Below are 27,910 nucleotides of genomic sequence, written 5' to 3' on the forward strand. Positions count from 1 at the left end.
GGGGACCAAACAGAGCACAGACTGACTATTTTAGTTCGCATACCAAGACTGACAATGCAACAGAGAACAGGCAGTTTCCATCTGCTTTGCTGATCTCAGAATGTGGCTTTCAATTCTGTCCTTAGGGATCTCTGCAGCTTGCTGCAGGCTCTGGGTACCACCCTGCAGCCTTCCACAGCAGATGGGCCACTCTGGCATCTCTGTTCCTGATGCAGATGTACAGGGAATTTCCTAATCCTGTGAACTGAGAAGGGAACAAGGAGCTCAATCAAGAAATCAACATGTGCTTTGGTTGGTCCGAGGGTGTCAGCCTTAGGTGCTAATAATAGCTCAATTTATTCCAGCACCAGCCCCAGACTGGAGTGGCCAGGTGGATCCTGGTTGAGGTGCATGCAGGACAATGTCTCACTATCTCTCCTCCTCTCACTTAAAGAAAAAAGGAAATCAACATGTAATAATTGCCTTGATACTAAGTTTTAGTGTATTTAACCAAATTGTATCACTGTCCATTTCTCATGTAACTTAGAGGGGGAAAAAATCATTCCCTGAACAATATTGTGAGAATAACTATCTTAAGAGAACAAAGGTAGTAGAGAAAGGTAAGAACAAGAAATCTTGAAGGAAGGGAATATTAACAATTAAGGAAAGAAGGTAATAATGAAGCCAAGTGTTAAGATTTGCAGTAATCTCAGAGGTTTGTTGAGGGCACAGTTCTGATGGAGTCATTACACTGCCACAAATGTGGGATCATTAAGGCAGATTTGTAGGAATCACACGCCATATCTAACACCAAACTTTACCATGATTAATGAAAGATATAAATAGCAAGCACAGAAACAGCAATATCCACCTCTGACATGGCCCCAAATCATCAGATGTGCTTCTCAGAAAAGTCAGTTTTCCACCCTGGAATGTATTTTGGTTTTAGATGAAGAAATGACCGGCGTACAGTGTGTATAACACGTGATTTAGGAGTTAGTCTTCCCAGTCTTGACCACCAGCCCAGCCTTTCCATAGAGCTTCGGAGTCACAGCCAAACACCTGCAATCGGCCATCTCCAGCTGGTGTCCAGCTCTGCCGCGAGCTGCCCTTTTACCGTCAGCTGTGACTCCCTTCAGATGCAAGAGAACGTCTTTTTTGTTTACTGTGAAGACCTTCTTTCCCTCCTGGGACAACCAGTGGAGTGTTAAAACAGTACTCAGGCCATTTCACGGAGGGGACAATGTACAATACCTGTCTTTGAGGTAAAAGGCAAGCAGAGCCCAGAGGTTAAGACTTAGCAGAAACTCTAGCAGATGGGACCAGGGTGCTTGGAGAGGAGCCAGACCCTGGTCCTGCAAAGTCTTTAGTGCTTTCTGAGACTCATCTGGAAAACACGTCATATTTGGAAGGGCCCAGAGCCATATGAGCCACATCTGAGAGGTTTTCTCGTCTGCATTTGAGATTTCTTAGATGCCAGCTTCTCTAATCTGATACCCAATGTTGAAATGCCCTCTACAGGATCTGGACTGCTAAATCTAGTCTTGAAAACAGTACTCCAACCCAGGCAGTCTGATCTGATGTTGGACACTTTTAACTATGAGAAAGGACTGTGTGTTTTGGGGTTTTTTTTTTGCATTTTTCTGAAGCTGGAAACAGAGAGAGACAGTCAGACAGACTCCCGCATGCGCCCGACCGGGATCCACCCGGCACGCCCACCAGGGGGCGACGCTCTGCCCATCCTGGGCGTCGCCATGTTGCGACCAGAGCCACTCTAGCACCTGAGGCAGAGGCCACAGAGCCATCCCCAGCGCCCGGGCCATCTTTGCTCCAATGGAGCCTTGGCTGAGGGAGGGGAAGAGAGAGACAGAGAGGAAGGCGCAGCGGAGGGGTGGAGAAGCAAATGGGCGCTTCTCCTGTGTGCCCTGGCCGGGAATCGAACCCTGGTCCTCCGCACACTAGGCCGACGCTCTACCGCTGAGCCAACTGGCCAGGGCAGGACTGTGTTTTTAACCATGACATCTCCCCATGATGGCCATGTGCTGAGTTTATACACATCAGAAGCAGTTCAACATGGTTGTGTACACATGAACCGTTAGTTAGTAGCTGCCAAAATACAAAATGTGCACACCTCTTGGCCAGGAGTGTCCCTTCTAGGAACGTTTTCTACAGCAATATGAACAAAAATGTACAAAATAAAGGCGTATGAGGTTGCCCACTACTACAATTCTTTTTTTCATTTGCTCATGAGGGTCACAAATGCTAAATCATGGATCGCACGCACAAGGTGGACTGGTAAGTACCAAGAAAAAGCAATTGTGGAATATTAAAATGATCTGGCTGTTATCCTCTCTGGATTAATCTCCCTAGGCACTAGGCCAGGTCCACCATATCACGAACTGACGTCTCCTGAGGGAAGAAATCTTCATCTTAGTGCTTACCTGCTCCTGCTGGGTGCTGCACTTGGCAGTTGACAGTCATATCTAATGCTCTTAACAATTTTATGATGAAAACATCGTCATCTCAGTTTTACAGATGAAGCCGATGGGAGGCTCAGAGGACTGAAGTGACCTATACACGTCCTCAGAGCTAGGATTTTGCAAGCTGTCTGATACATAACTTGTGTTCTTTGCCAGATATTGGAAATGACTTCTTTTAATTACTAATATGCAAAAGTGGGTATTCTTTTTCTTTTAAATAAAAAGAACATATTTAAGACTTATAGAAAAGTTGCAAATACAATTGTGTCCTGATAGCCCTCACCCAGCTGCCCCTCACATTAACATCTTATATAAACATAGTATACTCACGAAAACCAGGAAACTAACATTGGTATGATATTACTACTAATAAAAAACATGTGAGTTTCTTTAGTTTTCCGCCATTTTAAAAAAGTTTTTACAAGCCCTTTTTCTGTTCCAGGATCTTATCCAGGATCTCAGACTGCATTTGGTTATTTCTTCTACAAAGAGGTCCTGTACTTCATGGTTAGATTTTAGGTGTTTTATATTTTTTATGCTAATGTAAAGGGTATCTTTACATTTTCACGGTTGCTGGTTTGCTGAATTAGTTTAGTATTAAAATGGTATAAATCAACTAAACTTTTATTTCTAGTACGTAATCAATGTTTATTTTCCTTACACACAATTGTACCATCTGCAAATAATGTCTATTTTACTGTTTCCCTCCCAATCCTTGTGCCTATTATTTCTCTTTTTCCCCCCACTGCACTGGGTAGCTCCTCCAGCAAAACGCTGAAGAGCAGAGTGTTAAACTAGTAGATGCTTGGCCCTGGCCGGTTGGCTCAGTGGTAGAGCGTCGGCCTGGCGTGCAGAAGTCCCGGGTTCGATTCCCGACCAGGGCACACAGGAGAGGCACCCATCTGCTTCTCCGCCCCTCCCCCTCTCCTTCCTCTCTGTCTCTCTCTTCCCCTCCCGCAGCCGAGGCTCCACTGGAGCAAAGATGGCCCGGGCGCTGGCTCCTCGGCCTCTGCCCCAGGCGCTAGAGTGGCTCTGGTCGCAACAGAACGATGCCCCGGAGGGACAGAGCATTGCCCCCTGGTGGGCGTGCCAGGTGGATCCCAGTCGGGCGCATGCGGGAGTCTGTCCGTCTCTCTCCGTTTCCGGCTTCAGAAAAATACAGGAAAAAAACAACAACAACTAGTAGATGCTTGTTCTGAAGCAGGATTTCGATAGAAGCCTATCATCATATCAACAAGGTTGCCTGGGGGTTGACAGGGAAGAGATCAAATGGGAGGCCTGGCAGGTGGGAATGACGAATATTATTCTACGTAAGTTCCTCTTTGTTAACTTTGTGTGTTCCCAGTATGATCCCTCGTCCTTCTCACGCGTTTATAAGGGTCAGTTGGGACATCTCCCATGAGGAACCCTCTGAGTAGCTCACACCATGAAGTGTACCCCTATGCCTTCTTTCCCAGGTCTGAATGGTGAGTTGTACCTGGTGTTAGTGTTCTTGGCTCACTGCTCAAAATGAGACCAGGAATCCACCCACACAGGTTCCCACATCCCCGCCAGGTGCATACTCTCCCCTGCAGAGGTTCTCACCTAGAGGGGCCCCGTCTTTCCACAACACAGTTCAGCCATGCAAGAAGGGGACCAGGTGAGCAGGAACATGAAGGAATCAAGTGGGAACTAGTGAAGTATCCATGCAGACACCCTCATCCTTGCCAGGTATGCCCTCCTGCAGTCCCCTCCAGCACGGACAAACAGATAAAACCACAGGAAGGAGGGTGGGATGTATTTTAGAGACAGAAAATTCTCAGATCTATAGCAGGCATGATTTCCCACTGCAGTTCTCTGTAAGTGCCCTTGGTTCGCAGGGAAAACAGTAGAGGCTGCAGAGCAGGGGTCAGAAGGGAACTGAAGAGACGGTACATATGGTCTTTATCTGCAATCACCACTGTTTATATAAGTGTATGTAAACCATAATAAAAGTATAATAAAAAGTCATTCTAACATACCAATAATCTAAGCCACCAGGACCAAAGACAGTAAAATGAACCAGTCATAGGAACGAGATATCAAAAGTGAGAGTAACTGGTGTGCAAAGTAAGTTCAGATGTGTCTTTTAAACATCAGTCTTAGCATCCCACTGCAGCAGGATAAAGACAAGAAAGAACTAATATCAACTAAAAAGGTGCTCTGTGTTGCACTTTTATTTACCAATAAGAAAAAATATCCAGATGGAGGAAGCAGGCGTGCCTGAAGTCACACGATCTGTGAATAGTTGAGTCAGGATTTAAACCCAAGACCCATCTGGTTGTGTACCACTCTTTCCACCATTCCAAATTCCTAGCAAGGGAGAGTAAAGGGGAGACCTGGTCAAAGAGCATCGATTTCAAGGTCCAGGATACTTCCCAAGATACAGGTCAACTTACTATATGCTTGAAATGGAAAAACACATAAACATCACCTTTATTGAATTTGATTGACCTATCTTTCCATCTTTGTACAAGAATTTTACATGTATCTTTAGGGATCATGCTAAGCCCCTCCTTATAATGCAACTCCTAGTTGTTGTTGTTGTTGTTTAACTCAAGCTTTCTCCGTGTCTTTTATAGGGTATGGCTCTGTGGCCAATATTATGATAAGCTAGTATTAGCAAGTTCACAATGTCTGGCCGTTGTTATGTGGCAGGTACAATAAGGAATATATAACTTGACAAGGGTCTGTATATGTAACTTGTTTTACTGGCCATTCAGCTCATAAGTTTAAACACTTAACATGGCATGTTAATTTTCCATCATCTTTGCTGAAAAAAATTAGGTATCATCCCACTACAGACATGAATTCTCCTGTAAAATTGGATGTACAATGTCTTCGACAAACTTATCAAATTACTCAGGGTTCTAGTACTATTAAGGCTTGAGCTAATACCAAAGGCTTTTCTATGCTCAGTTCATTATGGTTTTACCACTGAATGAATTCTCTGGTGCACCGTGAGTTGTGACTTCTGGATGAAGGCTTTTCCACACGTAGCACACCGATAGGGTCTTTCTCCAGTATGAATTCTCTGATGTAAAACAAGGTCTGACTTCTGAGAAAAGGCCTTTCCACATTCCGCACATATGTAAGGTTTCTCTCCTGTGTGGATTCGCTGATGTCCCGGGAGGTGGGACTTCTGAGAGAAGGCTTTCCCACACTCAGTACATATATAAGGCTTTTCTCCTGTGTGAATTCTCTGATGTCCAATGAGATGTGATTTCTGACAGAAGGCCTTTCCACATTCACTGCATTTATAGGGTTTCTCCCCAGTATGTGTCCTCTGGTGTATGATGAGCTGTGACTTCCGGGAGAAGGTCTTCCCACATTCAGCACACTCATAAGGTTTCTCCCCAGTGTGAACTAACTGATGTGTGATCAATTCTGTCTTCCTGCTGAAGGCTTCCACACACTGAGCACATTTGTAGGGTTTCTCTCCAGTGTGAATTCTTTTATGTATAATGAGGTGGGACTTCTCACAAAATGCTTTCCCACATTCAGAACACTCATATGGCTTCTCTCCAGTATGTGTTCTATGATGTATAATCAGTTGTGACTTCTGGGAGAAGGCCTTCCCACACTCTCTACATTTATAAGGTTTCTCTCCAGTGTGAATTCTCTGATGTATAATGAGGGGGGATTTCTGGGAGAAGGCTTTCCCACAGTCCCTACATTCATAAGGTTTTTCCCCAGTGTGAACTCTCTGATGTATGATGAGTGATGATTTTTGAGAGAAGGCTTTCCCACACTCAGAACATTCATAAGGCTTCTCCCCAGTATGAGTTCTCTGATGTACAATGAGATGAAACTTCTCACTGAAGGTTTTCCCACACGCACCGCAATCATAAGGCTTCTTTCCGGTATGACTTCGTTGATGAACAATAAGCTGTAACTTCTTAGCAAAGCCTTTCCCACATGTAATACATACACAGGTTTTCTCTTTAGTTTCAACAGTCTTATAATGAAAACGGGCTTGTTTAGTGCTGAAAATGCATCCACATGGATTATCATCACAGGGTATTACTCCGTTGTGAATTTTCTCAAGGTTAGAACTGGACACATCATGGCTAGATGATTTTCCATATCCAAAACTCTCATCAGGGTTTTTTCTTGAACTAGTCTTATTACAACTAGGTAGGCCAATATTAGATTTCAAGTACTTTTTAAATGCATCATAGCTATGGGGTCTTTGTCTTGAAGTATCTGGCTCTATGAACTCTCGAAACACTCTCCCCAATGCACTGTATTTCTGGCCTGAATCCACAGTCACTGTTTCATTATGGATAACTGCTACTTGATTGAAAAGTCTATTTTGGTTTTCTGGGCATCTCTGCAGTTGGCCATCACCTTGACATACTTTTAAAATGGAATATAATGAACCATCCTTTGTGACTCCTTTCAGTGTCTTATTATGGAAGGAAAAAGACCCCAAAATACATGATTGAGGGTTGTCAAGGTTACTCTTCCTGTCTAAAGAAAAAAAAAGAAAGATAAAACAATCATAAAGAACAGTTAACAGAACACAAAGGGGGGAAACAAATGATGCAACATAGCTGATGAACTCAAAAACAGGGATGAAGCCAGGCCATTCTGTAACACAGTAGAGCATATAGTATGATCAGATGAACGGATAGACAAGGATGTCAAATAGAAATATTCATGGAAAAGCTAGACTTGAAGGAGACAGAAAAGAGTCTGGACTATTATTACTCTAATATTGGATTACTACAATATTATAGAATCTTCCCACTCCCCCTGCTTTCTGAATGGGAACACTTTTCACCTTTTCCATCTGTTTATTTTATAAGCCATTTGTTATATAGTATATACTTTACTACTATTATCCTGCCACCACTATCCAGAGAAACAAGGTCTCTCTGGCACTCAAAACACTTCCACTCTTCTCAGGCTATATGCCTAATTAACAACTAACACAAACAACAGAAAAACCCAAGATCCAGTTATAGATTCAGTGTCAGATTCACACCAAGAATTCACGCTTGCATTCCATTATTTTTCATAAAGCTTTCCCACATTCAGTACACTTATCTTCCATACGGATCAGATAAAACTGGCCCGGTTCACCCAGAAGAGCCATATTTCCCTACCTCATATACTCCCCTCCCACCACCACACTCCGACAGCTGGCCTTCATCCCCCTGCTTGGCACCATCATTACTTAACACCTTTCAAAAGCAGAGACTGCTGCACACTCTGAAAAGTGCCCTCTCAAATTTGGTTGCACTTCTTTAGATTCTAATTTCTATTAACTTTTAAAAACAGTAATTGTATTGGACATTTAATTTTGTACAGCCATGCACCTGGAAGTCAGACCTCCTAAAGTACAACCTCTGTGCCTTCCATTGCCTAGTAAGACTTTTCATAGAAGACATTTACATATACCTATATGAAAGAGTGAAGATCAGTAAGAAATAGCTCCCACTGTAAAGACTCAGTTATTTTAACTGATTACTAGTTGAATGCCTACTAACTTCTCAGCACAGGAGCAAATAAGAGATTTTAATAAGGATAGAAACGTAAGCCTCAAGTGCCAATCAATTCAACAAAGCAGATATTTCACTTCCCTTGTCTCCCATTTGCCAGATGTTTACCTGGATAAATCCAATTTGCTATGTCTCCCTCCATGATCCATGGATCCTCTCCTTGTTCCAACCTGGAGATGACATCTGGTTTGGAAACTGGATGCCCTATTGAATGGAAATCACAGAGGAGGTGGGATGCACTGCACTGAAGGAAAAAAGAAGGAGCAGTTTAAGTTTATAACGACGCAGTCCAGTTGGTCCTCGGCAGGGGAATGACGAGAACCATTTGGGAAGGTATGAAGATCGTAAAAGTCATGATATATTTCAGGAGCCACCTAACCACAGCAACTGACAAGGAAAGGCATTTGACCATACCAGTCTGAGTTATGCGGAAAGCCATCCTTACCCATTGAGACGAGGTGACTGTAGTTCTCCAGCATCACGTCCCTGTACAGGGTCCTCTGAGCAGGGTCCAGTTGCTGCCACTCTTCCTGAGTGAAATCCACAGCCACATCCTTGAATGATACTAACCCCTGGAACAGTATATTCCTGTTCAATCTGAGGTGGTCATTCTCATTTCTACTATAGCATGCAATACTATACCTACCCCTAGTTTTGTATCATATTTGGGAGAAACGATGTAAAATCCTGTCATTAGCAGAGGAGGCAGACAGATCAGGAAAACAGAGGAGGTAAATCATAAAATACCTACCTACTACAAATGGTGATTTAATGAATGATAAGGACAGTATTCAAATAACTGGGAGAAAAATGGATAATTCAATGAATACTACTGAAAAAACTAGAGAGGCAACAGGAAAAGAGGAGTGTTGAATCTGTATGTTATGGGCTAAATTGCATCCCCTGAAAACTCCTGTGTTGAAATCCTAACCCTCAGTGACTCAGAATATCACCATATTTGGAAACAGTTCATTGCAGATTTAACTAATTATATGAGGTCATTATGGTGGACTCTAATTCAATATGGCGGATGCCTCTATCAATAAGAAATTTGGATAGACAGATAGACATAGAGAGAAGATGACATGAAGAGACTTGGGAAGAAGATGGTCACCTATAATCTAAGGAGAGAGCCCTAGAACGGATCCTTCCCTCACCTCACAGCCCTTTGGAGGAACCAAACCTACCCACACCTTGAGTTTTGACTTCCGGCTTCCAGAGCTATGAGATAATAAACGTCTGTTGCTTAATCCACCCAGTTTGTGGGACTTTGTTATGGCAGCCTTGGCAAACAAATACACTGTATCTTATGTCTTAGAAAACAGAAGAAATACATTCTAGATGGAGCAAAATTTAAACTGTCAAAAATACCCAAGACCATAAAAGTAAGAAAACAAGACACGAGGGAATTTTTATTATAATTATAAAGGAGAGAGGCCTTTTTAAATATAATCTTAGCTTTTCTGAACTCGTAACAATTCTACTATATATACTTAATAGCTACTAATATAATGAAATAGATCAATTGGAATAGCAATACTGAGGCCCTGGCCGGTTGGCTCAGTGGTAGAGCGTCGACCTGGCATGCAGGAGTCTCAAGTTCGATTCCTGGACAGGGCACACAGGAGAAGCGCCCATCTACTTCTCCATCCCTCCCCCTCTCCTTCCTCTCTATCTCTCTCTTCCCCTCCTGCAGCCAAGGCTCCATGGGAGCAAAGTTGGCCCGGGCGCCGAGGATGGCTCTATGGCCTCTGTCTCAGGCGCTAGAATGGCTCTGGATACAACAGAGCAACGCCCCAGATGAGCAGAGCATCGCCCCCTGGTGGGCATGCCGGGTGGATCCCGGTCGGGGCATGTGGGAGTCTGTCTGACTGCCTCCCTGTTTCCAACTTCAGAAAAATACAAAAAAAAAAAAAAAAAGGGATAGCGATACTGAAGAACAAACTTAAGAAATGTGCAAGAAATATTCATGAAAAAACCCTACAACAAACTATTGACGTGGCATGAAAATAAAGAAGTTGGGTAAGTGTAGAGCCAAAAGATATTTCTGGAGGTAAAATTGACTATTTTAATTATAACATCATTTTGTGCACAATAGTTGCCATCTAATAGAAGCTGAACGATTGGTATAATTTTAAACTATTTTTCAGGTTTTTTCCTAAATATTCCATTGTTATTAAATATTGCTTTCAGAATAAAAATAAATTAAACATTGTTTCAAATATCAACAGTTCCAACAAAATATAAGGGGAAAAAACCCAATAACTAAACAACTAACCAAATATATAATCAAGTATCAACAGTCCCCTCCTTTAAAAGCCTCTTTTGGACTCTTCCTTGAGTATACAAATAGTCTTATCTCAACCTACGGTTTCTCTATCCCACACCAAGTCCCATAGTCAAACCATCAAGCTGCCAAGCATTTAGTTTATCTTCATAACAACCCTTAACTTTCCCATTTTACAGTTGAGAAAACTGAAGATTACAGTGCTTACCTACTTTAGAAGTTACATACTGAATATATAATATATATCAGGGGTCGGGAAACTTTTTGGCTGAGCAAGCCATGAATGCCACATATTTTAAAATGTAATTTGGTGAGAGCCATACAACGACTCGTGTACGTTATGCATTATCCAATAAAAAATTGGTGTTGTCACGAAGGACAGCTGTGATTGGCTCCAGCCACCGGCAACCATGAACACGAGTGGTAGGAAATGAATGGACTGTAATACATGAGCATGTTTTATATATTTAAGTTTTTTTTTACAGGGACAGAGAGAGTCAGATAGAGGGATAGATAGGGACAGACAGACAGGAACGGAGAGAGATGAGAAGCATCAATCATCAGTTTTTCGTTGCAACACCATAGTTGTTCATTGATTGCTTTCTCATATGTGCCATGAAGTGAGCTTTTTTTTTTTCTTTTTTTTTTTTGCTCAAGCCAGATGAGCCTGCGTTCAAGCTGGCAACCCCGGGTCTCGAACCTGGTCCTTCCGCATCCCAGTCTGATACTCTATCCACTGTGCCACTGCCTGGTCAGGCTATATTTTTAATGTTATTATTTTTTTATTAAAGATTTGTCTGCGAGCCAGGAGCAGCCATCAAAAGAGCCACATCTGGCTCGCGAGCCACAGGTTCCCGATCCCTGATATATATATTTGATTAAATGAGACTTAAGCCTGACCTGTGGTGGCGCAGTGGATAAAGTGTCGACCTGAAAATGCTGAGGTCGCTGGTTCGAAACCCTGGGCTTGCCTGGTCAAGGCACATATGGGAGTTGATGCTTCCAGCTCCTCCCCCCGTCTCTTTCTCCTTTCTCTCTCTCTCTTTCTGTCTCTCTCCTCTCTAAAATGAATAAATAAATAAAAAATTAGACTTAAAAGCAAATGTCCTGATTCAATAGCTCGGGTTCTTGACCACTGAGCCTCCTTAATATTGTAAACAAGATCCTTTATATTTTATGTTGTTAGCACCATCCTTAGACTTCCCATGCAACAGCTTCCAGTTTAGTTTTCCTCAACTTCTCGGCCTTCCTAAAATCACTCTGCTCTTCTTACTGTTGCAAATGCTGTTTTCCCTCCTCACCCTACTTCCCTCATGATCTGAAGGTCAATAACCTTTTTTTTAAATTTTAATGTTTATTTTGATTTTAGGAAGGGGAAGGGAGAAAGCAGGAAAGAGATAGGAATATCTGTTCCTGTATGTGCCCTGACCACGAACCAAACCGCAACCTCTGTGCTTTGGGACAATGCTCTAACTAACGGAGCTATCCAGCCAGGGCAAATATCATATTCCCCCATGTATAAGATGCACCCTTTCCCAAAAAATTTGGGGTCTAAAAACTGGGTGCGTCTTATACAGTGATTATGGCATTTCAAATGCCATAGACAGAACTAAGGACGAGGCAATATATGAAGACAGTGATTCGTCATCAGACACAGATGAGGACAAGCTAATGGATGGGAGTTTTGACAGTGATGAGTTGTACACATTTTTTTTTTCTTGTATTTTTCTGACGCTGGAAACGGGGAGAGACAGTCAGACAGACTCCCGCATGCGCCCGACCGGGATCCACCCGGCACGCCCACCAGGGGCTACGCTCTGCCCACCAGGGGGCGATGTTCTGCCCCTCCGGGGCGTCACTCTGCCGCCTGGGGCAGAGGCCAAGGAGCCATCCCCAGCGCCCGGGCCATCTTTGCTCCAATGGAGCCTTGGCTGCGGGAGGGGAAGAGAGAGACAGAGAGGAAGGGGGGGGGGTGGAGAAGCAAATGGGCGCTTCTCCTATGTGCCCTGGCCAGGAATCGAACCTGGGTCCCCCGCACGCCAGGCCGACGCTCTACCACTGAGCCAACCGGCCAGGGCCTGTACAAATTTTATGATGAATAAAACTTGAGTTCAATAACTTTATGTAATACATTTTTCCCCCCAAATTTCGGGCCCCAAAATTAAGGTGTGTCTTATGCATGGGAGCATCTTACACATGGGGAAATATGGTAATCTTTTAATCCTATTCCCAACTTCTTGTTTATAACTTCCTTATAAAGCTAGTTGCTTTCCCTTCTCTGCTGTAACAGTTCCTTGCTCGCATGGGTATATGTCAGTGTTGGTTTCCACATAATTTACCCCATTTTTCTCCCTCATTCCTCCCAGGAAAGAACCATGCTTAAATGTTCTTGAGACATTCCACATTAGCCAGTGCAAATTAAATACACTGGGTACTCAAGAAATGTTTGCTACAAAGGAATGAGTGAAGATTATAGGAAACAAAATAAAGTTCATGTCAAGTTAAAAATATTTTTGTGTGCATTAGTCGATTATATTCTTTTGATCTGAAGAATGGTAAGATGAAAAAGATGGTAAATATGGAATGCAGAGAAATCTATTCTGATAGAAAAATCAATACATAATCTTAACATTCTGATTTTGTTTTATTAATGATATCAGAATGTTTCAATTAACTAAAAATCTTGTCACTTTTGAGAAAATAATCATGCATAATCAGTGGGAAATTGTACTATGGTCATCCATAAATAATTTTTACAGCTTGGATATGAAATGGAAGAATGAAAGAATGGAAAAGATGGGGGAGATGGAAGCAAAATGTTAAAATAACCAAGTTCAAAAAATTATTTTCAATAATATACATTTATATTAACATATCCAAAACATGATTTTAACATGTAGTAAATCTTTATACTTACAGCACATTTCAATTCAGACTAGCCAATTTCAAGTGCTCAATGCCACATGTGGCTAATGGCTCTGTATTGGACACACAGCTCTAAAGTTACTGACATTCAAGAGAAAAAAAAACCCTATCTTTCCACAAGAGAACTCAGTTGTTAACTCTACTACAAAATATACATAAGGATGCCTAACACGAAAGCTGATTTCAAGATCTGACAATAATAATGATGATATAACAACCGCTGACACTTAAATATAGAACCATCCCCAGTTACAGTTCTTCTAAGCATAGTTTGTTTTTTTAACTCACTTAACTCTCACAACACTATGAAGATTATAATCTCCATTTTACAGGTGAGGAAACAATCCGTGTCAACCAGTCCAAAAGAAACATTATGCATCTGCTAAAATAATAAAGGAGAATTCTATGTACTGGCATGGGAAGTTATTCAAAATGCACACAAAACTTTTTATATTGGATAGTGAAATCAGAAATCAAGTTGCAGAACAGAATGTTTACTGTAACATTATTTTTCCAAAAGAAAAGCACAAGAAAATAAGGGACATTTACACACACTTGTACTTTCACAGTTACACACTTACAGTTATACTCATATTGTAAAAGGTGTGAAAGGCTAAAAAGAAATGATTAACACTGATAATCTCAGGAGGAGGGTAGCTTAAAGGTTAAAGGTCTCTCAGCTTTTAATTTTTACCTTTTTATATTAAAGCTAAAATACTTTATACCATGTTTATAGCAAATTTGACAAGGAGAAAAATATAATACAGACTGTTAAAAATGGATGAGCAGATAAGGAGCTGCCTTTGAATTGGACAGTGATCCTACAAACTCACAAAACCACAGGAAAGGATATAAAGCCATGAGGGGCCAAAGTTTTTTGTTTTGTTTTTTTTTTACAGAGACAGAGAGAGAGTCAGAGAGAGGAATAGATAGGGACAGACAGACAGGAACAGAGAGAGATGAAAAGCATCAATCATCAGTTTTTCTTTGCAACACCTTAGTTGTTCATTGATTGCTCTCTCATATGTGCCCTGACTGCAGGCCTTCAGCAGACAGAGTAACCCCTTGCTTGAGCCAGTGACCTTGGGCTCAAGCTGGTGAGCTTCTTGCGCAAGCCAGATGAGCGCGCTGCATCCCAGTCCGACGCTCTATCCACTGCGCCACCACCTGGTCAGGCTATTTTTGACAGATAATTATAATTGAAGAACTGCCTTTTGAGAGAAGTATATTTTTTGGAAGACCATTCAAAAATGTATCCATCCTGCATTATCTAAAATTTACCAATGGATGAAGCTAGACAACAGGAAGCCGCTGCAGTCAGCCTGATCCTCTAAAGCAGAGGTCAACCAACGTTTCAGTGAAGTACGTCTTTTCAGCACTGCAGGCCATTTGGTGTCTATAGTACTTACCCAACCCTGCCACTGTAGCAGGAAAACAGACCTAGACAATATGTAAACAAAACGCAAGACTCACGCCTGTGCTGCCAATAACACTTTGCTTATAAAAAGTTCCATGTGGGGCCCTGGCCTGTTGGCTCAGTGGTAGAGCGTCAGCCTGGCGTGCAGAAGTCCCGGGTTCGATTCCCGGCCAGGGCACACAGGAGAGGCACCCATCTGCTTCTCCACCCCTCCCCCTCTCCTTCCTCTCTGTCTCTCCCTTCCCCTCCCGCAGCCAAGGCTCCATTGAAGTAAAAGATGGCCCGGGCGCTGGGGATGGCTTCTTGGCCTGCCTCTGCCCCAGGCGCTAGAGTGGCTCTGGTCACGACAGAGCGACGCCCCAGATGGGCATGCCGGGTGGATCCTGGTCGGGTGCATGAGGGAGTCTGTCTGACTGCCTCCCCGTTTCCAGCTTCAGAAAAATACAAAAAAAAAAAAAAAAGTTCCAGGTGTCCCACAGGCAATAATTTGATGACTCTAGCTCAGAAAGATAAAGTTCAAGAGTTTGGCTCTGACACTGATACTTTCCCTCTAGGAGAGATCATTTTATGACACAGCTAAAGAAATCTACTACTGCATTTAGCACAGGAGTGTTGGTGAGAACACTGTATCCCATCATCTAGACAAAGACCTAAAAAGGAAGTTCTAGTCTTACATGGCAAGAAATCACTCTTCTGCCCGACCAGCGGTGGTGCAGTGGATAGAGTGTCGGATTGGAATTCGGGCTCATTTGGTTTGAGCAAAGCTCACCAGCTTGGACCCAAGGTCGCTGGCTCGAGCAAGGGGTTACTCGGTCTGCTGAAGGCCCACGGTCAAGGCATATATAAGAAAGCAATCAATGGACCCTGGCCGGTTGGCTCAGCAGTAGAGCGTCGGCCTGGCATGCAGGGGACCCGGGTTCGATTCCCGGCCAGGGCACATGGAGAAGCCACCCCCCCTCCTTCCTCTCTGTCTCTCTCTTCCCCTCCTGCAGCCGAGGTTCCATTGGAGCAAAGATGGCCCGGGAAGATGGCCCGGGCGCTGGGGATGGCTCCTTGGCCTCTGCCCCAGGCACTAGAGTGGCTCTGGTCGCGGCAGAGCGATGCCCCGGAGGGGCAGAGCATCGCCCCCTGGTGGGCGTGCCAGGTGGATCCCAGTTGGGCGCATGCGGGAGTCTGTCTGACTGTCTCTCCCCATTTCCAGCTTCAGAAAAATACAAAAAAAAAAAAAGAAAGAAAAGAAAGCAATCAATGAACAACTAAGGTGTCACAACAAAAAACTGATGATTGATGCTTCTCATCTCTCTCCGTTCCTGTCTGTCTGTCCCTATCTATCCCTCTTTCTGACTCTCTGTAAAAAAAAAAAAAAAAAATCACTCTTCCATGGAAAATTTATCTGCTCTCTTTAGAGGATTGCAAATATGAAACTCATGGTGTCTGTAAGAAAGATCTGAAAAAATGGTACATCTTTTTTCTGCGAGAGAGAGAGACCGGATGAGGGACAGACAGATAGGGAGAGAGATGAGAAGCAACAATTCTTCATTGCAGCACCTTAGTTGTTCATTGATTGCTTTCTCATATGTGCCTTGACAGGGTGGGGGGGCTACAATAAACCGAGTAACCCCTTGCACAAGCCAGTGACCTTGGGCTCAAGCCAGCAACCCTGGGCTTCAAGCCAGCAACCATGAGGTCATGTCTATAAGCTCATGCTCAAGCCAGCGACCCCACGCTTAAACTGGTGAGCCCACACTCAGGCCGTATGAGCCTGCACTCAAGCTGGCAACTTCAGGTTTCAAACCTGGGTCCTCTGCATCTCAAGCCAACTATCCACTCTGCCACAGCCTGGTCAGGTGATACATCAGTTTGTTTGTTTGTTTGTTTGTTTGTTTGTTTGTTTTTACAGAGACAGAGTCAGAGAGAGGGACAGACAGACAGGAACGGAGAGAGATGAGAAGCATCAATCATCAGTTTTTTGTTGCGACACCTTAGTTGTTCATCGACTGCCCTCCCACATGTGCCTTGACCGTGGGCCTTCAGCAGACTGAGTAACCCCTTGCTCGAGCCAGCGACCTTGGGTCCAAGCTGGTGAGCTCTGCTCAAACCAGATTTGCCCGCGCTCAAGCTGGCAACCTCAGGGCCTCGAACCTGGATCCTCCACATCCCAGTCCGATGCTCTATCCACTGCACCACCACCTGGCCGATACATCAGTTTTTTTGTTTTGTTTTGTTTTTTTACAGGGACAGAAAGAGAGTCAGAGAGAGGGATAGACAGGGACAGACAGACAGGAATAAAGAGATGAGAGGTATCAATCATCAGTTTTTTGTGGCAACACCTTAGTTGTTCATTCATTGCTTTCTCATATGTGCCTTGACCACGGGGCTTCAGTAGACTGAGTAACCCCTTGCTTGAGCCAGCGACCTTGGGTCCAAGCTGGTGAGCTTTTTGCTCAAGCCAGATGAGCCTGAGCTCAAGCTGGTGACCTAAGGGTCTCGAACCTCGGTCCTCCACATCCCAGTCCAACACTCTATCCACTGTGCCACCACCTGGTCAAGTCCAATACATCAGTTTTTAAAAATGGTTTCAGGCCAGGTCATCTAGATATGACCTAGCAACTCATTCTAGGTCTTGATCTGTATTTTGGCCACTCTTGCCCTACTCCATATTATAGCTCTTTTTACTTTTCCATTGGATTGTATGAAAAACCAAGGAGAAAATTTTATTTATTTATTTAAAGATTTTATTTATTGATTTTAAGAGAGGGGAGAGAGAGAAGGGGGGGTGGGAAGCATCAACTCATAAACTCATAGTTGCTTCCAATATGTGCTTTGACCAGGCAAGCCCAGGGTTTTGAACTGGTGATCTCAGCATTCCAGGTCGACACTCTATCCACTGCATCACCATAGGTCAGGCCCAAGGAGAAAATTTTTAAAAATTAAAAATAAAAGCAACTCACCTGGGACTTCATCATCTTTTGCTCTCTTCTAAAAGAATAGAAGTCTGAAAAAAGCAAAACTGGTGATCAGAAGGACATTGTCACAGACCAGACCCAGACTGAAGCTTCCGTGTTCACCAGTCTGGAAACACCAATCGCCAGATATCCGGTGGATAACAGGCCACCCTGTGAGAGAAGGTAATTGGTCCTTACAGGATGGTCAGCAAGCACCATATGAAGGAAGTCCTCTTGTGACTAAACTATGATCATGGAGAACTTAAGACAGGTTTTTTGATTGTATACATATGAAGATGTTACATGTTGATTTTCTAACAACTTACTTTTCCCTCTACGAACTGGCAATGACATTTGTAAAATGTTTTCATAAGGCAATAAAAATGGATAGATCTCTGTAAAGACTTAACTGTAAATAGAGGTCCCTGGCAGTAAGAACAACAATGACCGAATGGAAAGTTCAGGATTGTATTCCTCTATTCCTCAGAAGGGACCAGCAGCTGGATTCCAATACTCGATTCTATTTTCCCTCAACTCAGCAAAGTCTCCTGCCAATCAATATTCTTGGACCTAAATGTTAATTTTAAGATGTTTTCTGTTTAAATTTTTATTGCCTCGAGGCAGGAAGGTACATACCCAGTAAATTTTTCTTGGTCCCAGGAGGAGTCATACAGATAGGACAGAGTTGGTTCAGAAGAAGTAAGTGCTCCCATGACAGGGAAACTGTATCAAAACAGATCTGGAAGGAAACAATCAAGAGAAATAATCTTACCAACCTCTGGGCACCCAGCAGGTGCTCAATAAAAGTTTCTTGAATAGAATACAAAATGATTTCAATAAGCTTAGGAAGAAGTAGAGCTAAAGGCACACTTTTCATAGTAATCTTATCCTTGTTTGGTCTTATTTTAAAATGGTCATTTCTGTGGGGAGCGCCAGATTAAGGGTGCAATGATGAATTAAGATGGGGTCTGACCTTTAAGAACTCAACAGTTGCCTATGACCTGTGAAAGTTCTCACGCATGTAAAACCTTTCCCGCTAAATTGGGGCTGACCACCACGATATTTTTACACCATTACTACCCCGTCCAAACCGCTGAATCCTTGGGCCTAGAATCACACCCATCACATCACTGACCACCGACCACTTGGATGCTCTATCATTAAGTCCACTGCCCCCTCACCTATCACTGCTGCCCCAGAGTCCCCTAAATCACCGACCCAGACACCCCCACCAGTGTTCCCTTATAGATCATTTCTGATCCCACAGACAACCAACACGTCAGTCCCCAATTACCAACCGCACAGCTCACACCATCCCTGACTCCCCATTAACCCAACACCAATCCACATTCCCTCTCCACCGTGACTTCTTAAACCTCCAATCACTGACCCTCACGGACTGCTCCCTTCCCATGGCCAATCCAAGACATTCATCACACCGCACGCACGTACCTGCCTTCTGATCTCTGGCTCGGTGATCAGGTCCCAAAACTCCGGTCATGGCTTGACCCAGGACGGCTGTCACATCCATAGTGATGAGCTCTTTCGCTTCCTGTATGGATGAGCAGAGTGTGGGGCTTCCGAGCCTGTGCTCATCCGTACGGGGCAGTTTTGCCCACTTTGCATCCTCAGCGGCTTTGTTCGGGAGGCAATGTGGCCGCCCCCGCACTGTGTGTGAAGGAGAGCCGCCACGCTGAGGGTGGCCAGTGCCGTACACACGTGCACGCGCAGGAATGCCTTTCACACGGAGCCGGGTTGGGCTGCGCCACCTGCAGAGAGCGGGGGGGGGGAGGTCACGAAAAGGAGGATTATACAAACCAGTAAGGTGCAAGTTTGCACAGAGATTTTACAGGCGCATTGAGGAATAAGTTTGAGTGTTACGTCCTCTATTAGAAGATTACATTTGGTGAGAGAGGGAGGAAGAATTTGAAATAGTAAAATATTCTCATTGAAATTACACAGGTTTGTAAATGGTACAGCCCTAGACTGGGGAGATTCTACTTGCTGAGAGGGGTGAGAAGGTGAAATGGTTCAGTCTCCTCGGGGGAGATGCCACTGTGACAAAGAGGGGTCAAAGTGATGGAAGAGTTCACGGGGATGGGGTGGGGTGTGGGCATGAGGGGGAGAACGGAGAAAGGGGATACACGCTAATAACGAACTTGATGCTTTAAAACGATTATAAGGAATTCTGTAGGGAAATTTACGACTACAGTAGTAAGTTGCAGAGGCTGATGAAGGAAAAGAGAAAACAGAGACAAGTTAGAAGAGACAGGCACAGAAAAAGGGATGAAAAATGGCCAATCAGATTAGGAGAAAGCAGGGATAATGCGGGCAAATGAGAGGCAGAGAGATGGGAGACGGAAGGACAGAAATGGGAGACATAGGAACAGAAGTAGGAAGCTAAGGAGACCCAGACAGAGAGAGGGAGATCGAGACAGGGAAAGGGGAGAGTGAAAAATAGGAGAAAAAAAAGAGGAAGAGAATGATGACAAAGTTGGATTTAAGAAAAAGAATCACTTCATTTAAAAAATGAATCAATAAAACATCACTGATATCATGACCTTTAGATCTTACATCAAGCTTTTATACCTTTTAAGAAATGCATGTTAAACAAAAGTTTCATGTGCATCAATAGATACAATTTTGTATCACCAGTTTTCACAGGAGGCATACTTTGGGGCTTATGTAATTAAATGAACAGCAGTTTTATATTTAGCTGTTTTTATTTCTCACGTCAAACACAAATCTGGGCTTAGATAAGGAGAGATTGTATTCAGAAAGGGTATTATAATAGGGAGGACACTCCAATCTCAAAAATCTGTAAGCATCTCAAGATTAAACAGAAAAGAGCTTTTCTTTTATTTGGGGGCTAAAAAGGGTTAGCAGGAACTTTTAAAGAGGTGGGGGTATGCAAGTGGTAAAACCAGGACACTTCAACAAGAAATGTTTCTGAAGTCCTCAGATTCTGAGAATAAGCTGTTAGGGAGGCTGCTGCTTTAATGTGTTTTAGCCTGGGACAATCCAAACATTACGGGCTCGTGGGGAGGAGAGAGGCCTGACTAATGTTTGGTCAAGACAAAGAAGAGGGTAAGAAATGGGCAGATTAGGATCTTAGAAATCGCAGCACTATGGAAACAGAATCATAGAATTTTGGCTCTGGATGGCACCAGAAAGCTCACATAATATAACAGATTAATGATAAAAAAAAAATCCTGGCAACAAAGGGTCAGATGCAGAACAGAACTTCTGATTGGCCTGGCCAAGAACATTGGAGACAGCTCCCACTGGTCCACTTCTGAGATGCTCCCAGAACTCCAGCCTGGATCCTTTATCCTCCATGGCTTGCTATTCCCACTTTTCCCGCCCAGGACTCTGCAAGGAACAGTGCCAAGGAGCAGAAAAATACTATTGGGGTTGCCTCTCACTGAGGTCCTGTATCTTGGGTTGACTCTAACGTTAGTTTACTATGCATGTGCACACACAGTGCTGGAGCATAAGATATTTTAAAAATATATGATCAGAGTACTCCCTGATTCAGATTGGCCTGTCACAGCAGGTAACTAATGGGTTTCTTATTTTACTGATAGGTTCCCCACAGGAAGAGGAGCTAAAGTTTTCTAACAGCTCATTGTCAAAAACTGAGCTATACAGCCTGGCCTGTGGAGGCGCAGTGGATAAACCTTCGGCCTGGAATGCCAAGGTTGCCGGTTCAAAACCCTGGGCTGCCCTGGTCAAGGCACATACAACAAGCAAGCAATGAACTACTAACATGAAGCAACTATGAGTTCATACTTCCCATTCCATTCTCCTCTTTCTCTCCTGTCTCTGTAAAATCAATAATAAAAGTAAACTTAAAAAAAGAAAAAAATAGCCCTGGCTGGTTGGCTCAGCGGTAGAGCGTCGGCCTAGCGTGCGGAGGACCCGGGTTCGATTCCCGGCCAGGGCACACAGGAGAAGCGCCCATTTGCTTCTCCACCCCTCCGCCGCGCTTTCCTCTCTGTCTCTCTCTTCCCCTCCCGCAGCCAAGGCTCCATTGGAGCAAAGATGGCCCGGGCGCTGGGGATGGCTCTGTGGCCTCTGCCTCAGGCACTAGAGTGGCTCTGGTCGCCAACATGGCGACGCCCCGGAGGGGCAGAGCATCGCCCCCTGGTGGGCAGAGCGTCGCCCCATGGTGGGCGTGCCGGGTGGATCCCGGTCGGGCGCATGCGGGAGTCTGTCTGACTGTCTCTCCCTGTTTCCAGCTTCAGAAAAATGAAAAAGAAAAAAAAAAAAAAAAAAAAAAAGAAAGAAAAAAATACAAACTGAGCCATACAACTATAAAGAAGAAAGTTAAAAGGAACTGAACTTCACCTCCCAACAATAAACACTGCTAACATTAGCTATTGACAGAAACAGAGCATTGTTTATACTGCATGTTTATAACCAGGGTTTTGCTTAGCAGTACACCATAGACATCTATTTCATTATATTCAATGGCTTGATAATATTCCCTTGTGTGGGTGTACCATCATATATTTAGCTCAGTTCTTATCTGGAAACCTGGTTTGTTTTCAATTGTTCAGTAAGGAAAGCAATGCTGAGATAAACCTGTGGTTCTTATATCATTTATACCGATTGATTTTAATATGTAATTTGAATTTTATCCACAAGGGGGAAGCAGGCTACTGTGAGAAGACAAACTAAGATTTAAAAAAAGAAAAAGAAAAAAAAGAAAACCAGAAAGTTCTTGGGCATCCATAAGCTCACCCCAATCTTGTGAGGCGGGTATTATTATTTTCTCCTTTTTATAGATGAGGAAACTGGGTATGGGGAGACTAAGTGAGGTGTGCGGATTGTTACCAGACAGTGAGCACCAAGGTGGAATTCAATGCCACCATCTGACCCCACACAGCTGGCTCTCCCTTTCCGATGACACTTCCTGACTGACAGCAGGCAGACCTTCTCCCTACATTCAGTTTGGTTCCAGGAATTGTGCCAGGACACCGTTCAGAAATATGTAAAAGGATCCCTGCTCCTCGGAAGGTCATTATCAAGTGTGAGGGCAGACACATAACTGAATAACTAAATGCCCACCAGAATCCAGAGAGACTAGGAAGGCAGGAAAGTCACAGGAAACAGTGAGCCTGGGCACAGCTTTATAAAAGGGGCAGCTTTATAATAATCAGAGTTGAGGTTTATTCAGCATTTTCTCTGCGAGAGGCAGAATTTCATTTAGAGTTCCCCACAGACCCGGAAGGTATTATGTCCTTCTTACAGAGAAGGACACTGCCACCCACATCCTTAGTGTTTGTTTGGTAGGACCTAGCAGGGTTGGTAGACCTTCAATGGGCAGAGCTCGGAGAAAGACTCTCAGAAGAGGAAATGCATAAACAAAATCTGGGAGGCAAGAAATACGGGGAATACAAGAGGATCAGTGTGTTTGAAGTATGAGGGAGAAAGAAGTTGAAGGGATTAAAAACAAGAGGAAGAAAACTGAGCCAGATTAGAGAAGTCTGTGAACAGCAAGCCAAGGAGATCCTACTGTATTTTATATCCAGGCGGGGAACCAACCACGAAAATGACATCACCTGTACTTAACGAAGATTACTTTGGTGCCTTGCATAAGAGAACAAGGAGACTAGTTAGGGGGTTGTTAAAAATAATCCTGGCTAAAGATAAGAAGGAATGAGAACCCAAAACCATTACTGAGATAAAATCCTCAAGATTTGACATCTCATTATATATCTGCGGGGAGAGAGGACTATGGTTAAGGTTTCCATGTTTGGGCACCTGGGAGAATTTGAGTGGGTACGCCAAATGAGGGGTGTGGGAGGGGAGAGATAAGGTCACTTTTGTTATACAAGATTGTGGAACCCGAGGGACCTCTGGGTGGGGTTGTTCCGTGGGGAGTTAGAAGCAGGAAGCTGGTGATTTAGATGTGTTACCTAAGACAGAAGAAACGACCCTGGGAGCCAGCCAGGGAGCATCTACACTAGAGATACAGCGGGGGGTGGTCATACCCTGGTGGCTGTTGAGAAGAGACTGCTCCAATACCTGACTGCTGTCTGACCTGTGAGCTGGACCTGGGTCAGAATGGAGATCGGTTACTGCAAACCCCCCTTGGAGACTGATGGTAATCGATTCCCGTTCTGACACAGACCAGAGCTCCTCCCCTGCCTCCTGGTACATGCTGGTTCCTGGAACAGGTCATTGTCCTGACCTGGTCAAGCACATAAAGTAACTTCTCATACCTGGTAGCATTCACGTGCTAGCACCCGTGAACATCCCCCTTTTATTCCCTATGTGATTCTTTGGCACTTGCCAAGTGGCGCCGCCGCTGAGACTTGCTTCCTATGTAAGTTTCCCTTTAATAAATTGTTAATGACCAGGCCTGACCTGTGGTGGAGCAATGGATAAAATGTGAACCTGGAAATGCTGAGGTCGCCGGTTTGAAAGCATGGGCTTGCCTGGTCAAGGCACATGTGGGAGTTGATGCTTCCGGCTCCTCCCCCCTTCTCTCTCTCTCTCTCTGTCTCTCTCTCCTCTCTCTCGCTCCTCTCTAAAAATGAATAAAAAAAATTTTTTTTAACTAAAAAAAATTGTTAATGACCAGACTGAAGTGGCCAGCCTTTTGTCTTTCCCTGCCCTCTGCTTGCAGAGGTAGATTTCCAGACCCAGGACCTTTTTCTGGGTCTGGAAGCACTTAAAACAATCTATAATTCCACTGCCAGATTTCTGTCCTAGAGAAACGAAATCACACATGTCCAAGAAGGTGTATGAAGGCTACTCACGGCAGCACTGTCTGCAGCTGTGGAACGCTGGGCGAGGGGGGGAGTAAATAAACATGAAACACCCACATTGTATCACGGTTAAAAATTAAGTAGATTAAAAATACTAACCTGGACAGATCTCTAAAACATACAGTAGCGAGAAAGCAAGCTGCAGCACAATAATGTGTAATACCAGTTATGACAGAAGTAAAAAAAAATGCTGCCACTTGGACATTTTAATTGGCCTATGTGTGCATACAGAAAGTTCTGGAAGACTAAGCATACTGTTAATTACACTAGCGAGGAGTTGTGACAAAAATGGGGAGCTAAAGGGGTGAAATGAGGTTTTAGCCTCTGTTGTCAAGTTTTCATTTTGTAAGAAGAACATAATCATATATTACTCATGTGGATTAAAATCATGTGGATTAAAATTCACAAACTATTAAAAAATATATAGACTTTTTAATAGATTCAGTGGGAAGCAGAGAGAATGGAAGAGATAGGGACATATTCTGAGACGCTGGGTAGGGCACTATTATTGGGAAAACTTTTATTGGGAGAAGCTTCTGGAAGTGCAACTTGGCGGGGGTGGCCACCGCACACACCAGCCCTGCAGAGGCAGCCAGCTGGATAAGCCTTGTGAGCTCAGTTTGTTTTTAAAACCTTTCCATTATAGCCACAAATGCTTGTGTCCTTGAAAGGTTACCATGCTCAGTTACTTGCCTTGGAATAGGACTGTGTTTGCTCTGTCCTTAATCCAAGTTGTCAATATCCCGGGACTTTTCATCCAATCCTTGTGTCTGGCCATACCCTCTCTTTCCCAGCAATTCCAGTGGTGGTCCTTGGTGTTCTCATTCCAGTCCTTCAAGCTGCCTATGAAATCCACTTCCTCCCATTCCAGCCCCAGCAAATCACTGCATAGCTTGTTTCCCATTCAGAAATATTCCCAGTCCAGGTCACTTGTAAGAGGACTGCTGTTGGAGGACTTCTATGGACTTTCTCAAGGGACACCTAGAGCCTGACCTGTGGTGGCGCAGTGGATAAAGTATCGACCTAGAACGCTGAGGTCGCTTGTTCAAAACCCTGGGCTTGCTTGGTCAAGGCACATATGGGAGTTGATACTTCCTGCTCCTCCCTCCACCCTCTCTTTCTTTCTCTCTCTCCTCTCTAAAATGAATACAATCTTTAAAATAAATAAATAAATCAGGCCCTGGTCGGCTGGCTCAGTGGTAGAGCGTCGGCCTGGTGTGCAGGAGTCCCGGGTTCGATATCCGGCCAGGGCACACAGGAGAAGCGCCCATCAGCATCTCCACCCCTCCCCCTCTCCTTCCTCTCTGTCTCTCTCTTCCCTTCCCGCAGCCAAGGCTCCATTGGAGAAAGGTTGGCCCGGGCGCTGAGGATGGCTCTGTGGCCTCTGCCTCAGGCGCTAGAATGGCTCTGGTTGCAACAGAGCAACACCCCAGATGGGCAGAGCATCGCCCCCTGGTGGGCATGCCGGGTGGATCCCGGTCAGGCGCATGCAGGAGTCTGTCTGACTGCCTCCCCGTTTCCAACTTCAGAAAAAAAGAAAAGAAAAAAAAAAAAGAAATAGGACCAGAGAACAACTTCTAAAGTGCTCAGAGGGGTCGGTTTGCCCAGTGCCTTTATAGCCATGATTTCACTACAGTGTTCTAGTGGTGGGGGCATTAGGGAAAATAGTGAGATGAGTCAAGCTTTAATTCCCTTAAAGGGGCAATCATTGGGTCAGAGGCTTTTAGGGCCCACTGACCTACTATGTGGCCTTGTGCAAGTTGGTGAGGGGTGGACATCGATGGGAGTATGCTCTCTGTGGCCCCATTTGGCCCAGCTCTTAAAAGGATCATCAAGTTCCTGGCAGCCGCTCCTCCCACCTCCCAGTCTGGAAAGGCTTGGCCAGGCAGGCACCTCCTGCTCTCCCTGCCTGCCCATCCCGGGAGATAAAGCTAAGTCCCAGAGGAGCCAGTTTCCTGGGGTTAATAACCAGGCTGTTTATATCCATGAGTAGTCACGGGTTAGAAACAGACAGGCTGGAGGTCACTCTCCTTGTGAATGTTGAGGTTGCTTATAAACATGTGCGGAGTGAGCCTTCTGGGGTGCAAGGACCACTCTGGGCCCATCGCCCTTGTCAGGCACAGCACCAAGGCCCCCACACTTTACCTCCTTCTCCTCCTCCCCACCCCCCATGGCTCTCTTCCTCTTTCCTCTGCCACTCGCCTCCCATCTTCTCTAATGGAAAGGGGGTCCATTTTCACAGTGACTCACCCATAATTTTGGGCAGGTAAGTCATCCCTCTGAGTCTCAGTTTCCTCCCTTGTAAAAAAAAAAGGGGGTACCAATGGGACCATCCTCGCAGGATGTATGGGAAGGTGTCTAGCACTGGGTCTGGCACACGCACTGGGTATTTAGAACACGTCTGTCTTTCCCGTTCCCTGCTGCACTCCACCCCGCCTCCCTGATCCTTGCCCCTGCCCTTTTCCCTTCCTGTCTTCTTGTGCCAGCCCTGTCCCCACTGACTGTGCTTATGTGCCCTGGGTGGGTGAGAGAGGAAGCCAGACTAAGCTCCAAAGAGGGCTGAGCACGGTGGGGTCAGCCAGGCCAGACCAGCCTTGGCACTGACCCACAAGGCCACACCCTAGACCTCTCTGCTTTTAATAAACAGCCCGTAGGATTTGGGAGTGGAGGGAAGATATAGAATGAGAGAGACCAGGATATTTTAACCTTTGTCTTATTTTTGCCTTCAGTGTGACTCTTCCAGTGGCTTAATGGTCAGAGATCATTGGAGAAATTGCTGTGTGACTTTGGGCAAGTCCCTTCACTCTCTGGGCTTCAGTGAAGTGTGAAGGGAAGAGTGCAGGCCCTGGAGTCAGATTGTCTGGACTGGAATTTCACCTCCACCACTTACTAGCTTAGGTTAGAAACCTCCCTATGCCCCAGTTTTCTCAATTTTAAAATGGAATTTATATTATACATACTTTATAGAGTTGTTAATGGGATTAACCAGGCTGTTTAAAACATATTAGGGCCCTGGCCAGTTAGCTCAGTGGTAGAGTGTCAGCTCGATGTGTGGAAGTCCCAGGTTCAATTCCTGGTCAGGGCACACAGGAGAAATGCCCATCTGCTTCTCCACCCCTCCCCCTCTCCTTCCTCTCTGTCTCTCTCTTCCCCTCCCGCAGCCAAGGCTCCATTGGAGCAAAGTTGGCCCAGGCACTGAGGACGGCTCCATGGCCTCTGCCTCAGGTGCTAGAATGGCTCCAATTGCAATGGAGAAATGCCCCAGAAGGGCAGAGCATCGCCCCCTAGTGGGCATGCTGGGTGGATCCCAGTCAGGTGCATGCAAGAGTCTGTCTGCCTCCCTTCTTCTCACTTTAGAAAAATAAAACAACAACAACAAAAACATATTAGAACAGCCTAACTTGAGGTAGTGCAGTAGATACAGCGTCGACCTGGAATGCTGAGATCACTGTTTTGAAACCCTGGGCTTGCCCAGTCAAGGAACATACAGGAAGCAACTACTACAAGGTGATGTTTCCTGCTCCACCCCCTCTTCTCTCTCTCTCTCCTCTTTCTAAAAATTAATAAATAAAA

The 27,910-nt window shown here is 44.5% G+C and overlaps 1 protein-coding gene across 1 annotated transcript in view; it reads right to left on the reverse strand.

Annotated features, from left to right (window-relative positions):
* Positions 1–4,390: 4,390 nt before the first annotated feature.
* Positions 4,391–27,910, reverse strand: part of ZNF300 (zinc finger protein 300) — a 32,039-nt gene continuing 8,519 nt past the window's right edge. The window contains 7 exon segments of the mRNA XM_066273027.1: positions 4,391–5,418; positions 5,421–6,950; positions 8,093–8,188; positions 8,430–8,556; positions 17,565–17,608; positions 18,195–18,297; positions 19,015–19,327. Coding sequence (XP_066129124.1) covers positions 5,393–5,418; positions 5,421–6,950; positions 8,093–8,188; positions 8,430–8,556; positions 17,565–17,608; positions 18,195–18,297; positions 19,015–19,327 — 2,239 coding nt within the window. The 3' untranslated portion in view covers positions 4,391–5,392.

This window comes from Saccopteryx bilineata, chromosome 4, assembly GCF_036850765.1.
Source record: "Saccopteryx bilineata isolate mSacBil1 chromosome 4, mSacBil1_pri_phased_curated, whole genome shotgun sequence".
Classification (NCBI taxonomy): domain Eukaryota; kingdom Metazoa; phylum Chordata; class Mammalia; order Chiroptera; family Emballonuridae; genus Saccopteryx; species Saccopteryx bilineata.